This window comes from Xiphophorus maculatus, chromosome 7 (genome assembly GCF_002775205.1).
Source record: "Xiphophorus maculatus strain JP 163 A chromosome 7, X_maculatus-5.0-male, whole genome shotgun sequence".
Classification (NCBI taxonomy): Eukaryota; Metazoa; Chordata; class Actinopteri; order Cyprinodontiformes; family Poeciliidae; genus Xiphophorus; species Xiphophorus maculatus.
The window spans coordinates 4,890,075-4,903,602 of NC_036449.1; the positions used below are offsets into that span (position 1 = coordinate 4,890,075).

Genomic DNA, 13,528 nt, shown 5'->3' on the forward strand with positions numbered 1-13,528 from the left:
CTTCTGTTAACAGTCCCCTCAGATTGGACATCTGCTTCTGAGTCACTAGACTCCTCCTCAGCTGCAACAAAATGTTTTCAGTAAATATTTAAACACAACATTTATTTTTTTGCCGACAGTGTCCAAATTGCATATTTCATACAAAATAGACGTATTTGAAATCCTTTACTTACAGTTGATGTTTGGTGTGATGTCTTCCAGGGATTTTCCTTTGAATTTACCCATTCCACCTTGCAGAGCAAAAAGAAGTCTACTGACTTTTGCCATTTGGATTGTTTCCTCTGGCAGTCTGTAAAATTCCCTGTGGACCTCAATATCATGTCCCATGAAAGTTGCCAGCTGGTCTAGTTCGTGGGTTTGTAGGTTTAAGAGTTGTGAAACTGTGGCTAGATGTTTCCGTAGTTTGGTTGATGTGAGATTCTGTGGGAGTTTAGCTCCACAGCTTTCTGCAAACCGTCTTAAACAGTCACATCCACGAAAGCTCTCTTGGGATCCATAATATGGACGAGCAAAAATGTAGGGATTGGTGGGGGAAATCCCAGCCTCTTCTCTAGTTTTAATCAGGAGATCCACAGACTCTTTTACATTTGTTGGGAACAGGACAGGCACTTTGCGGCCCCTTTTCCCCCGTATCTCTACTCTGGTGAGATTCTCACAAAGTTTTTTTTCAAACTTTGAAAGGCTCTCTAAAACTTCATCATGCATGTCGTGTTGGCTCCTTTGTAAATATGTGCTGAGTTCCATTCTTGAAACTTCTCCTTCACGACGGCGATTGAACAGTATTAGCTGTGTCAGAGTGACTTGAGCGAGTTCGCTCCATGATTTTGCTGTTGGTTTATCAGTGAGATTTCTTTTGTAGACCACCTGGAGGTTTTTCAGATGGTCCTGGAGCTTTTTGATGTCTTCTGACAAAGGCAGTATTTGGGGGGTATTCCATTTTTTCTGGTGAAGCGTTTTCAGGGCATTGGATGATACATGTGTTTTCCATTCTAGTTCAATTAACTTGGTGAATTCCTCTGCTTTTGATTTTAAATCAACATTCTGTTGACGCAGTGCCTCTCCTTGCAAAATATGTGACACTTTCACAAGAGAATGCCGCAGTTTTAGTGCTGTTGAAGGCACGTTGAATCTGTTGGTTAACTCATTAAACCCAGTCATCTCTTTTACAGCCTCAAGGACTGTGTTGAATTTTCCTGGACAGATCAAGTCTTTCAAAAAAACAACATCCTTGTCAATGTTTCTTGCCATCAGAACAAGTCTGGCAAGTTCCCTCATCTTATTTCTGATGTCTGCTTGATGTCGTCCAACTTCTCCGTTTCTGAGGTACATTCTCTCACCCAGTGAAATAATAAGGGAGTCTGCCTTTACTAACTGAGATACATTGTCATATGACATGTCCTGGAGAACCCTCTGAAGTCCAATGGAAATCGCAATATCCATGGGCAACATCATGGAAGAACTTGCCTGAACTTTTCTTGTGACCATGTCTCCTTTTGACCGGAGTTTGCAACGCTTATAATGCCTCCAGAGATCTGTCTTGACATACATAGCAAAACAAAACTTGCAAGGTAGGTAGTTGGTTCCAGCTGATTGATGGGTTGCTTGCCTTTTTGGGATGATTTGTCCTTCCCCAGAGGACAGGACAGAACAGTTGTGCTGATAGTTTCCCATGTTTGCTACTTTGGCCAATAGCAAGTTGTGCATTGATGATCCTTTCCTGTGTGCGAGTGCCTTGGCCACATCAGGTTGGTCTGAATGCTTCTGCTTCAGATGTCTTGTAATTTTTGCATAAGGCTTCTCACAGAAAAGACAATAATTCTTCTTGTCATAGATACGTTGATGGGCAGTGTTTGAAGACATTTTTACTGTGATCTTACATTGTTGAGAGTTACTGCCATTTGAGTGCTGCTCAGTTTTAGAAGATGGTTTTCTGTGGATTACTTCAGTTTTTGTAGTTTCTTCTTCCTCCGATTGTGGGTCATCATTCATTTCTTGATCTGACATTTCCAGAGCAGGGGAAACTTGTTCTTCAGTATTCTGAAAGAAAATGTAGTTTATTTATTAATTACTTTGCAAACAAGATAATAATATCATACATGCATATTTATTTTATACATTAATAACTATCTTTACCACTACTTAAGTAATTAAACACTTTATTACCATTTCACACTCAGAAAATTCCTCTTCTGTCGGCAGAGATGAAGGCAGCGGGTTACTGGCAGTGATGCCAGGCAGATCTGTGACCAAACTCTCTGGAATGTTCATGTCATTAAAGGTTTCAGGGCAGGAATTTGTTGAAGGGGGTCCATCCTGTAATAATAACAACAACAAATAGTGAATACATGTCTATATCAGGTGACAATAAATATATTTAGGCAGTGGAATACAAAGTAAGACAAAATCTCTACTGTGGAAAAATCTTTAGTCTCTTACAGATAACTAACGTTATATTAGCCTACCCTACTTGAAAGAATTACTTACTTTATTTTGATTCTCACATCCACCGTTGTTCATGGTTGCAGTATAATCAGGTTGATGTGCCAAACCTGTAAATACAGTTAATCAGTTGTCATGAGTTACATAAGATAGTGCTTTTAGCCCATGAGATTAGATAATATATTTAAAGCAATAGTACTCACACATGAATGCCTGAAGAGCTTCTTCAATGGTGGGACGTTCTTCGAGTGATCTACTCAGCATCCGGGAAATCATATCTCTTTGGCTGCTCCATCTTTCCTCACAGTGAAGAGTGAAATTGCCATTTTTGACATTTTCAAATATCCCAAAGGCATTCTTGAAGTATGGTGTTGTTTGTTGAAAGGGATGTTGTCCATCTGTCAGGATGTAATGCATCAAGCATCCTGCTACCTAAAATGTAACGGATTACATTAAAACCATGTCCTCAAAGTCAAACTATGCAGAGTGAATAATAATAAGTCTGATTATTATTATTATTAATGATTGAACGAAATCATAGAGCAACAAACAATCCTAGTATGTAGTATACAACTAAATGAGCATTTTAAGCTCAACACACCTGGATATCTGACTCCTTCTTGTATTTGCTTTTTCTAACTCCAACATCTTCATCTTCATAACTGGCCCAGGACAAAGTTCCACCTAATTGCAGTGAAAATGATGCAGTGTCTCCATGATCCTCATTTCTGCTTGCTCCAAAGTCTCCAATACACATTTTATTGTTGATATCTGTAGACAAATAACATATCTTTAGTCATATAAATATCAAAACATAATTTTATCAAAATTAACATTTTGATTATCAACATTTGTGAATAAAATGACTGTACAGTTTGCCCATTAAGTTTCCTTTACCAAACAGGATGTTTTCAGGCTTCAGATTTCCATGCAACATTTCATGTGAGTGGAATTCCTGAAGTCCCAGCAATAACTCCTGACAGATTTCCAGTCTCCACTGCTCAGTCAGGTTTTGTCTCTTGGGAAAATCTTTATTTTCAATCAGGTCTTTGAGATTATATTCACAAAGAGGCAAGACTAAATAGGCCAAGTAAGTGTCTTCAATCACAGTAAGGGGCTGCAACAGATGTTTTGTTTTTAATCTGTCTGAACATAGAAATTTAGCCATTTCCAATTGGCTTTTGTTGATATGTTTAGGAAATCGCTTGACTGCCACAGGGCCGTTACAGAAGAGTCCTGGAAAGACTTCTGGTCCATTGCATCCATTTGCAATCTTTATGTTTAGATTGAATACAAGGCCGTCAATTGCCATCACGCCAGACTCAGACTTGAGACTTTCTAGTGAGCTCTTCCATCGGGATTCCTTTAAAATTAAGCAAAAAAACAACAACAATGAGACAATAGAGTACCAATCAACTTATTTATTATGTTTCTGCTACAGCATAAACACAATAGGAACATTTTATGAATTTATTCAATAAATATAGATGAAGAAAAAACTTCCACACATCTTTACCTTCTTTTCCATGTGTTCAGTAGAAGAGAATGAAGTTGTCTTCTAAAAAACAACAATTACAGCATTACATTATTATACAGAATTTGGTTTGACTTAAATTTTGACTGTATTTTTGTATTTTGAGTTTTAACATGTTTACAAACATTTACGCCACTTAAAGCTCATTAACAATATAATAAAAATGAGAGATGAAAAAGTAATATCTGAGATTCATGACATTTGCTAAAACATGTTTTGAATAAAATATAAATATATGTAAATAATAGTTACATACCTGTCGCCATTGACAGTTGGGGTTTTCATAGTTGTAGACGATTTCTTCTCCTGCATGAATTTCTGTGATTGCAAATATACACAGATGTGGTCTTTGTTGCTTATCCAATATCTGTTGGTCACATAGGTACAGACACAAATTATTTCATTCAGTTTGTTAAATGAAATAGTTACTAAATTAACACAGACTTTTGACTGTGTTACTTACAATTTTAATTTTGCTGTTTGGCTTGATGTGATCATCATTTATGAATCTTCCAAGTCTTGTTGTATCTTTACTGCCATCAATGCTGAAAAAAAGAGATTAATTATACTTATTCCTGGGCTTAGATTCAAAGTTTGGACGTTCATGCAGTTGTACTCACCAGAAGTTTTGTCCTTGGAAGTTGTAGAAATATAAAAATGCTGCATTTTCAGCTGAGTACTCTTTAACCAGGTCCTCTCCTTCAGAGCCAGAGATATGTCTTCCAACATACTCCAGCAAGAATTCTCCTGGCTCAATGTTTTTGGTGGCAATAACTCCATAACCTGAAAAGCATGACCAGGGTTTCATTGAGCTTTGCATTTACAGTCCCACAATGTTCAAACTGGCTGAACCTTCCTTGAGAACACATGATAGTTTTATAGATAATAAACACAGACTGCAGCAACATGCAGCTCAGTGTCATACTCCACACTAACCCAAATGAGGTTCTTTAAAAGTAGAACCTGCTTCAGGGTATTAAACAGAAAACGTTATATTCTCAAACAAAAGCATACCTTTGTCTTCACTGATGAATTTCTTCTGAAATATGACTCTGTCCTTCTCAGAAGCAATGAAGTGCAAGGCTTCCTCTTCAGGACAAACTCCTTTAGGATTCATTCTTTCTGTGAGATTGTAAATAAATATTAGACATGGTACACTGTCTTAAAACTTTAGCTTGATTGAAAATGACTGTTTATACAAAAGGCAGTAAAAACTTGTTAGCATGAGTGACTTAATGAAAAGATACAAATCTGTTAGTATTTTTGCTTTACAGACTAAATTAAACGCAAGCGAGGAATTTGGTAAAGTGTGGAACTTACCTGTTGTTATGAGCGCAAAACAAAGAACAGAAAAATCTCCAAGCTGGTTTTTGTCCTCCAAAATGTTGCAAAGTGGTCAACACTCCACGAGACAAAACAACAACAAAAAACTGTTGAAAGAAATCTAAGTTTGAGTTTTGTCCTCTCAAATGTGGCTGTGCTAAATTAACAGACACGTCTGACTGTGTTACTTACAATTTTAATTTGCTGAAAAACAGATCCTCAAAAATCTGTAGTGAAAACAGTAGAAAATGTGAGATCTGTTCTGTCCTTCTGGAAAGAAGAATGCCTCTTTCTGCAAGGAGCCCAGATTATATGCAGTCCTCTCTGAATCCAGGACATTCAAAAGAACAAAAGAGTGAACGGTTGCATTTGTTTTTAAATGGTGGTACTCAACGTCTGCACTAAGCAAACGACTGGGGGCCTTATCTACATCACAAGTGTGAAACTGAAGGCCCACAGGCCAAATGTGGCCATGAGAGGTTTAAAGAGGAATTAGATGTATGCTTTTACTTCTCTGATTTCAACATGGACATGTTATAACCCACAAAAACATTCTAATCTAAAACAATTTTTACAAATACCAAACAGATAAAAGTACATGCAGGGGCGGATCTAGAAAAATATCTATGGGAGGCAAGAGGGGGACAAGAATGAAAAGGACGACTCATTTATCTGAACTCCAGCTAAGTTCTTTGTTACTCAAAACAATGAAATATTTGAATTTAGTCATTACAGAGATAAATAGTTAAATACAGAAATATATCTTGTTCATGAGTCAGTTACATTCACTTTATATGACATTGCATTTAGTAACATATATCCTGTCATACAGTTACTACTGGCCCTCTGAGGGCCACAATAATGCTCATTTGGCCCTCAGTGACATCACTGAAGTTCATTATTGAAATAGATGCATAACAGTAATGGGGGACTGTATGTACATTTAAAGATTTTTAAGTTGGTCAAAGCTTTTTTCTGCTTTCTCAGGATTCTTTCATGTAACATTCACCAACTCATCTTGATGGTTCTGTTACATGACATGGCTGCACTTAAAGTACTTGGGAACTATTAGAAATGTTCAAATTGGCAGTCATGTTCAAACTCTACAAAATCCTTTTCTGTTGGCTGACAGAAACAGTTTACACAATGTCATTTCTTTGAATTAACTAACTAGATCAACAGTAATCCTACTTATGAAACTTCATTTGTCTCCAGAACATGTTACAAGCCTCCATGTGGCCCAAAACTGCATAGTTAAATGTCAATGTATGTGTTTTATGCTCTGTGTCTTTGGAAGGACAAACAGCAGATCTTCAGCCACTTTAATGCCACTTGTGTGTCTGAACCTGAACAGAAGTCACACAGCAGTAACTCTCAACAACATAGTCACAGTAAAAACATCTTCAAACACTACACACCAGCATGTATGACAAGAAGAATTATTGTCTTTACTGTGGAAAACCTTATGCAAAAGTCACAAGATATCTGAAGCAGAAGCATTCACACCAACCTGATGTGGCCAAGGCACTCGCACACAGGAAAGGATCAAAAATGCAATCCTTGCTTTTTAGCAAAATAACAAACATGGGAAACTATGAACACAACTGTTCTGTCCTGTCCTCTGGGGAAGGACAAATCATCCCAAAAAGGCAAGCAACAAGTAAGGTAGCTGCAGAGGACTACCTACCTTGCAAGTTTTGCTTTGCTATGTACGTGAAGAGCGATTTGTGGAGACACCTCAAGCGTTGCAAACTCCAAGTGAAAGGTGCATTGTGTCAAGAAGAGTTCAGACAAGTTCTTCCATGATGTTATCCTTGAATACTAAGATTTCCACAGGACTTAAAACGGTTCTCCAGGAAATGACGCATGACAATATCACTCAGTTAGTAATGGCCGGGGCGTGCCGTGGTGGCGTAGCGGTTAGCTCGACCCGTATTTGGAGGCCTTGAGTCCTCGACGCGGCCGTCACGGGTTCCACTCCCGGTCCTGACGACATTTGCCGCATGTCTTCCCCCTCTCCTTCCCCGTTTCCTGTCAGAGAAGGGGAGTGAATGGAGTGAATCATATAAGGGACGCTAGAGCCCACAAAAAGACCCCCTGGAGGGGTAAAAAAAAAGTAATGGCCGACTCCCTTATTATTATCATTATTATAGAGAATGTTCCTCGAAAATTGAGAAGTTGGACGTCATCGAGCAGACATCAGAAATAAGATGAGGGAACTTGCCAGACTTGTTCTCGTTGCAAGAGAGATTGACAAGGACATTGTCTATTTGAAGGACTTGATCTGCCCAAAAAAATTCAACACGGTTCTTAAAGCTGTAAAACAGATGAATGGGTTTAACCCTCCTGTTGTTCTCGTGCCAAAATGACCCGCCACTGTGTTAAACCCCCCCAAAAAATCCACTAAATGTTATTTTTTTATCTTGAGATTTTAAGACTTTTCCTAGATTGGCCAAAACAATAGAAAAAGTTAAATGTTGCTTTTATTCACATTTCCATGTAAGCTGTACAAAACGGAGGTATAAAGATGGTCTTCAGGTCAAAATGACCCGTGAGGCAAATAGAGTTGAAATCAAGTTTACAGAGTTATTTACAAACCACAGAATGTTACAAAGTTTTAGATGTGTCTCAGATCAATCAGTAGCAGAAGTAAACAAGGCAAATCAGGTGGTGTTCTCGCAGACTTCAGAAGACCACCTGTTATTTCCAGAGGTTATAAAGGTCCTGCATAACAGGACCCTGAATTGTGTCTGTGCTGAAGCCATGAGTGTGCGTTACAACGCTGAAGAGGCTTTAGAGGTGATTTTCTCACATGTCCAGCAAGACAACTCTGATTCAGAAGAGGAAGTAGAGGATGTATCCGAAGAAGAAGATGGAGAGGAATACAACCCAGAGCAGGATGAATCATCTTCAGAAGAAGAAGAAAACCCTGAAGCTGAAAGTGAGACATTCCTTTCAAAAAATGGCAAAATAACATGGTCTTCAGCGGCATATGACCAACACGGCAGGCATGCAGAACACAACATTATAAAGATGACCCCAGGACCCACAAGGTATGCTGTTTCTCATGCCCATGATATTGTTTCTACATTCTACCTGTTTATCACACCAGCAATAGAAAAAATAATCCTGGAGATGACAAATCTGGAGGGTTTTCGCAAATATGGAGACAGCTGGAAAAAGATGGATGAGATTGACCTCCAGGCCTATTTAGGGCTGCTAATCCTAGCAGGTGCATACAGGTCCCGAGGTGAGGCTGCAGCTAGTCTATGGGATGCAGAGAATGGAAGGCCAATTTTCCGAGCCACAATGCCACTCAAAGTCTTTCACACCTACTCAAGACTGATACGATTTGATGACCGTGAATCAAGACCAGCAAGACGTGTGACAGACAAACTTGCAGCCATAAGAGAGGTATGGGACAAGTGGGTGGAGCGGTTGCCCTACCTCTACAATCCAGGGCCTGACGTAACAGTGGATGAGCAACTGGTTCCATTTAGAGGTAATCTGTTTTCATATTTGTAATAAAAGTGATTTTCACTATAGATTTCTTTGACTGTTTTCTGTGACACTGATACTAATCACTGATGCTAATGTCTTTTGTCCAAAGGTCGATGTCCTTTCCGGCAGTATATGCCCAGCAAGCCAGCAAAATATGGGATCAAGTCATGGGTGGCTTGCGATGCCAAATCAAGCTATGCTTGGAAAATGCAAGTCTATACTGGGAAGTCAACCAGTGGATGCCCAGAGAAGAACCAGGGGATGCGAGTTGCGCTTGATGTGACAGAGGGACTGAGGGGTCACAATGTGACATGTGACAATTTCTTCACCTCTTATGAACTCGGACAGCAGCTCCTGAAGAGGAAGATCACCATGGTTGGTACAGTTCGAAAGAACAAGCCTGAGCTCCCACCTGCGCTGCTTGCGTCAAAGGAGAGAGAGGTCTTCTCCTCAAAGTTTGCCTTCACGCCCACCACCACTCTAGTTTCCTACCTCCCAAAGAAAAACAAGAATGTAGTTCTTCTGAGCAAACTGCACAAAGACGGCGACATTAGTGATCGTGAGGACAGGAAGCTAGTCATCATCCTGGAATACAACCACAACAAAGGAGGTGTGGACAACCTAGATAAGGTGATTGGAACATATAGCTACAGACGAATGACTGCCCGTTGGCCCCCTGTCATCTTCCACAACATCATTGATGTGTCCTCCTACAATGCCTTTGTGATTTGGAGAGAGATCAACCCAACCTGGCTGCCTCATAAGCATAACATAAGGAGGGTGTTCCTGGAGCACTTAGGAAAGGCACTCGTAACTCCACTCATTCAAAGAAGGAAGCACATCCCCCGCACAGAAACCTCAGCAGCAGTTGTGAAAACTATTCAGAGTGCAGCAGCTCCTGATCAACCTGAGAGATCTACCTCAGCCACTTCCCCAGCTAGGGCAAGTAAGAGGAAGAGATGTCAGTTCTGCCCTCAAAAGAAGGACTGTAAAACACATGTTTGCTTATTTATACTGTATATATTTGACCTTTTGCACGGGAGCTGCAATGGAAATTTCGTTGAATTCTGTTCAATGACAATAAATGCTATCTATCTATACTGTGTGCTGCAGGTGTAAGAAATATATCTGCAAAGGCTGTGCGCTTGCATACTGCCCTACATGTGCTAATTAGTTGAATGGGTTATTTTTCAAAATTTTGTATTGTACATTCTCTTAAATTGTTCACTGGAGAAAAGTAAAAGAAAATGAGTCACTGAGATGAATAAAAATGCATTCGAAACTCCTTTTTGAACATTTTTTCTTTTCTTAAGCTATAGAAATTCAAGTGGAGAAGGAAAACTCAAGTATTCACACATTTTGTGGTGAATTACAATATACAAGATGAAATTTGGTGTTTAAAATTCAATTAAGCTGCTTATATTGGGGGTTTAGTGAAGATGGGTCATGTTGACCCAGAGGACACAAGGTGTATACAGAAAATGAGGTCATCTCGAGGGTTAATGAGTTAACCAACAGATTCACAGTGCCTTCAACAGCACTAAAACTGTGCCATTCTCTTGTGAAAGTGTCATACATTTTGCAAGGAGAGGCGCTGCATCAAGGGGATAATGAATTAAAATCAAAAGCAGAGCGATTTATCACATTAGTTGAACTACACTGGTCAACACATGTGTCATCTAATACCCTGAAAACGCGTTGCAAGAAGAAATGGAAAATGTCGCAAATACTGCCTTTGTCAGAAGACATCAAAAAGCTCCAGGACCATCTGAAAAGCCTTGAGGTGGTCTGCAAAAAAAAAATCTCAGTGATCAACCAACAACAAAATCATGGAGTGAACTGCTCAAGTCACTCTGACACAGCTAATACTGTTCAATCGCCGTCATGAAGGAGAAGTTTCAAGAATGGAACTCAACACGTATTTACAAAGGAGCAAACACAGCATGCATGATGAAGTTTTGGAGAGCCTTTCAAAGTTTGAAAAAAAAACTTTGTGAGAATCTCACCAGAGTAGATATACGGGGGAAAGGGGGCCGCAAAGTGCCTGTCCTGTTCCCAACAAATATAAAAGAGTCTGTGGAACTTCTGATTAAAACTAGAGAAGAGGCTGGGATTTCCCCCACCAATCCCTACATTTTTGCTCGTCCATTTTTTGGCTACCGAGGGAACTTTTGTGGATGTGTCAGCTTAAAACGGTTTGCTGAAAGCTGCGGAGCTCAACAACCACAGAATGTCACATCAACCAAACTACGAAAGCATATCGCCACAACTTCACAGCTCCTTAACCTGAAAACTCACGAGCTAGACCAGCTGGCGACTTTCATGGGACATGATATTGAGGTCCACAGGGAATTTTACAGACAACCTGAAGAAACACTCCAAGTGGCAAAAGTCAGTAGACTTCTTTTTGCTCTGCAAGGTGGAATGAGTAAATTCAAAGGGAAATCTCTTGACAACATCAACTGTAAGTGAAAGATTTCAAAATGTATCTTCTTTCTATGAAATGAAGCAAATTTCATATTTTTTGTTTTGTGAACAAAAAATAAATGTTGTGCTTAAGTATTTACTGTAAACATTTTGTTGCAGCTGAGGAGGAGTTGAGTGACTCGGATTCAGATGTCCAATCTGAAGGGACTCCTATCAAAAAGAGTCAAAAAGGTAAGATTTTCCTCACTATTTACTATATTAATGGAAAAGAAAAAACAAATATTTCCACTTAACACTGGGATGGCTCGGTTTTCGAGTCCTTCCCATATCGGCTCAACAGGGCCAATAGGCCGGAGTCCACCCTGACGACTCTGATGGCTCAAATTAGCCTCCATTCATCCATTCTTCTATTGTTCTATTGTACATGTGGCCGTTGACCGTCAGGCCAGAAGGTAGGAACGTGAATAGTCCATGTTGGGGGTGGGTATCTGTGATACCTACAGGAGATCAGGTCTCCTGTAGGTAGTGCTCTTCAGTTTAGTTTTGAAGCATACATGAAGTGTTTTTGGAGAGATGTGACCGTTTGCAGCTGATCCATGATGTTGTGCTGCATTATCCAGGTCATTTTGCCAAATGTACATAGAGTTTGCAAAACATAGAATCTGTTTCAAAAAATATGCAAAGGTTCTTCTAAAAGAAATTAGTAATGTTTCTCTTTGAAATAAAGCTAAGAGGGTATAACATGACAGTTTAGAAATAAACTAACCAAATTAATTGTGTTGATCCACCTCAAAAAAATCATGCAAAAAGTGTAAGCAAAAGAAATCTGGGAGACTTTGCACATGCAAATTTGCATGCAGCCTTTTGTGCTGTGGAGGATAAATAGGTGACTGCTTCACCTATTTAGTTCACAAGAACTAATGGCATTTATTTCAGTCATAATCTTGCGGGGGGTGACCAAGGTTCCATCACTATGTGACAGCTGGTCAGCAAACCTGGCAAACATGATTGACATGGCAGCACTGAATGCACATGTGCTTTATCAGGCATGCATTGGGGTGCAGGAGAGACGGGTGGACTTCCTGGTTGAGCTTGCAAAAGAGTTCGGTAACTCTCATGTGAGTGAGAAGAAGGCACACAAGGAGAAACTGCTTCGGCAACAACCTTCCACACCCAGCTCAGGCAAAAGGGCGAAGTGTCAGGTCAACCATCGATGCAGGATGCGTGTTCTGAGGCCGAAACATCATCAGTGACCCCTCACACCCCCACCATGGACTATTCTCCCTGCTGCCCTCTGGAAAGAGGTTCTGCAGCATCCGGTGCAGGCCCACCTGGTTCCGAAACAGCTTTTTCCTACTTGCCATCAGACTGCTGAACTCTTAACTGGACTGCACTCAAAAACTGGTCTCCACTTTATACCTTGCACATGTACAGAGCTAAATAACTTCTATTTTACTGTCAGTCCTGCACTTTATATTTTATATTTAGATTTATATTCATATTTTATACTGTTGAAAATGACAACAAAGTCAGTCGAAGTCGAAGTCTAAGGAACAATTGTGCAACTGTGAGATGCGTTGAGGCCATTACCAGGGTACTGATAAGGTAATGGCCCTATTTACAGAACAAAAGCACCTGCTAGAGAAAATCCTTCAGGCCAGTTGGACTATCGAAGCCGAAATAGGTATACGTCAAAGTGGACTAACTCAAGCCATTCTAGTGCACTTCATGAAGTATTTTTAAATGATCATACCACTTCAATCTGATGTAAACATTTAATTGCTAACTATGTTTTTCAGAAACTTCAAAGGATGTAAACTGTAAAGAAAGCCCTGCATCATGCAAGGCAACTGGGGGCATTCAAAAGTTGCCATTGCCATCAAGCAAAACAGGTATGTTATTCAATTCACTATATGGGATACTGTTTGCAGTATTAAAAATAGTAAAGAAGCTGATCTTCAATCAGATTGCTCCAGCCCCAGGTTGAGTGCCTCCCTTCCTATTACCTCTGGATCCTAACACCAGAGTGCTAATCCCAAATCAGCTCATCTCTGCAGAGGGAGAAATCACATACAATGTGTCTGCAAGACTTCTCTTTTATTTACAGGAATTACAGCATGCATAATGGCACAAAGTTCCTCTCCCAAATGGGGGATGGGTTTCCGACCTATTGATAAAATCTCAAACAGTTTTGTCGGAAAATTCCACAGCATCACATGGGAGTCACATTCTGCTGACTTTCTAACATCAAAGAGATTGGGCTGACCACCTCTGCACAGGAAAACAATGGGCATCTGCAGCATT

The 13,528-nt window shown here is 39.8% G+C and overlaps 2 protein-coding genes and 1 long non-coding RNA gene across 3 annotated transcripts; 1 reads left to right on the forward strand and 2 right to left on the reverse strand.

The window, feature by feature from the left end:
* Positions 1-883, reverse strand: LOC111609232. Its single transcript, XR_002752999.1, has 2 exons — positions 174-883; positions 1-61 (listed from the first exon to the last, which is right to left on the reverse strand). It is a non-coding gene; the product is annotated as an uncharacterized LOC111609232 (long non-coding RNA).
* Positions 884-1,033: 150 nt separating this feature from the next.
* LOC111609265 lies at positions 1,034-2,769 on the reverse strand. Its single transcript, XM_023336587.1, has 5 exons — positions 2,643-2,769; positions 2,485-2,549; positions 2,164-2,313; positions 1,151-2,037; positions 1,034-1,061 (listed from the first exon to the last, which is right to left on the reverse strand). Exons 1-5 carry the CDS (start codon positions 2,713-2,715, stop codon positions 1,034-1,036), a joined length of 1,203 nt encoding a protein of 400 aa, XP_023192355.1. The 5' UTR covers positions 2,716-2,769.
* A 5,290-nt stretch (positions 2,770-8,059) lies between these two features.
* Positions 8,060-13,211, forward strand: LOC111609266 (piggyBac transposable element-derived protein 4-like). The gene is made up of 4 exons (XM_023336588.1): positions 8,060-8,798; positions 8,907-9,743; positions 11,384-11,455; positions 13,156-13,211. Exons 1-4 carry the CDS (start codon positions 8,060-8,062, stop codon positions 13,209-13,211), a joined length of 1,704 nt encoding a protein of 567 aa, XP_023192356.1.
* Positions 13,212-13,528: the final 317 nt, after the last annotated feature.

Bases quoted from the DNA above. Each gene is read 5' to 3' on its own strand.
- LOC111609265 (XM_023336587.1), bottom strand. From the start codon at position 2,715: ATGATTTCCCGGATGCTGAGTAGATCACTCGAAGAACGTCCCACCATT. The intron at 2,038-2,163 runs GTAATAAAGTGT...ATTTTCTTTCAG, and splicing joins AATTTTCTGAGTGTGAAATG to AATACTGAAGAACAAGTTTC. The intron at 1,062-1,150 runs GTTTAATGAGTT...ATATTTTGCAAG, and splicing joins GCTGTAAAAGAGATGACTGG to GAGAGGCACTGCGTCAACAG.
- LOC111609266 (XM_023336588.1), top strand. From the start codon at position 8,060: ATGAGTGTGCGTTACAACGCTGAAGAGGCTTTAGAGGTGATTTTCTCA. The intron at 9,744-11,383 runs GTAAGAGGAAGA...ATTTTGTTGCAG, and splicing joins CACTTCCCCAGCTAGGGCAA to CTGAGGAGGAGTTGAGTGAC. The intron at 11,456-13,155 runs GTAAGATTTTCC...TACTGTTTGCAG, and splicing joins TATCAAAAAGAGTCAAAAAG to TATTAAAAATAGTAAAGAAG.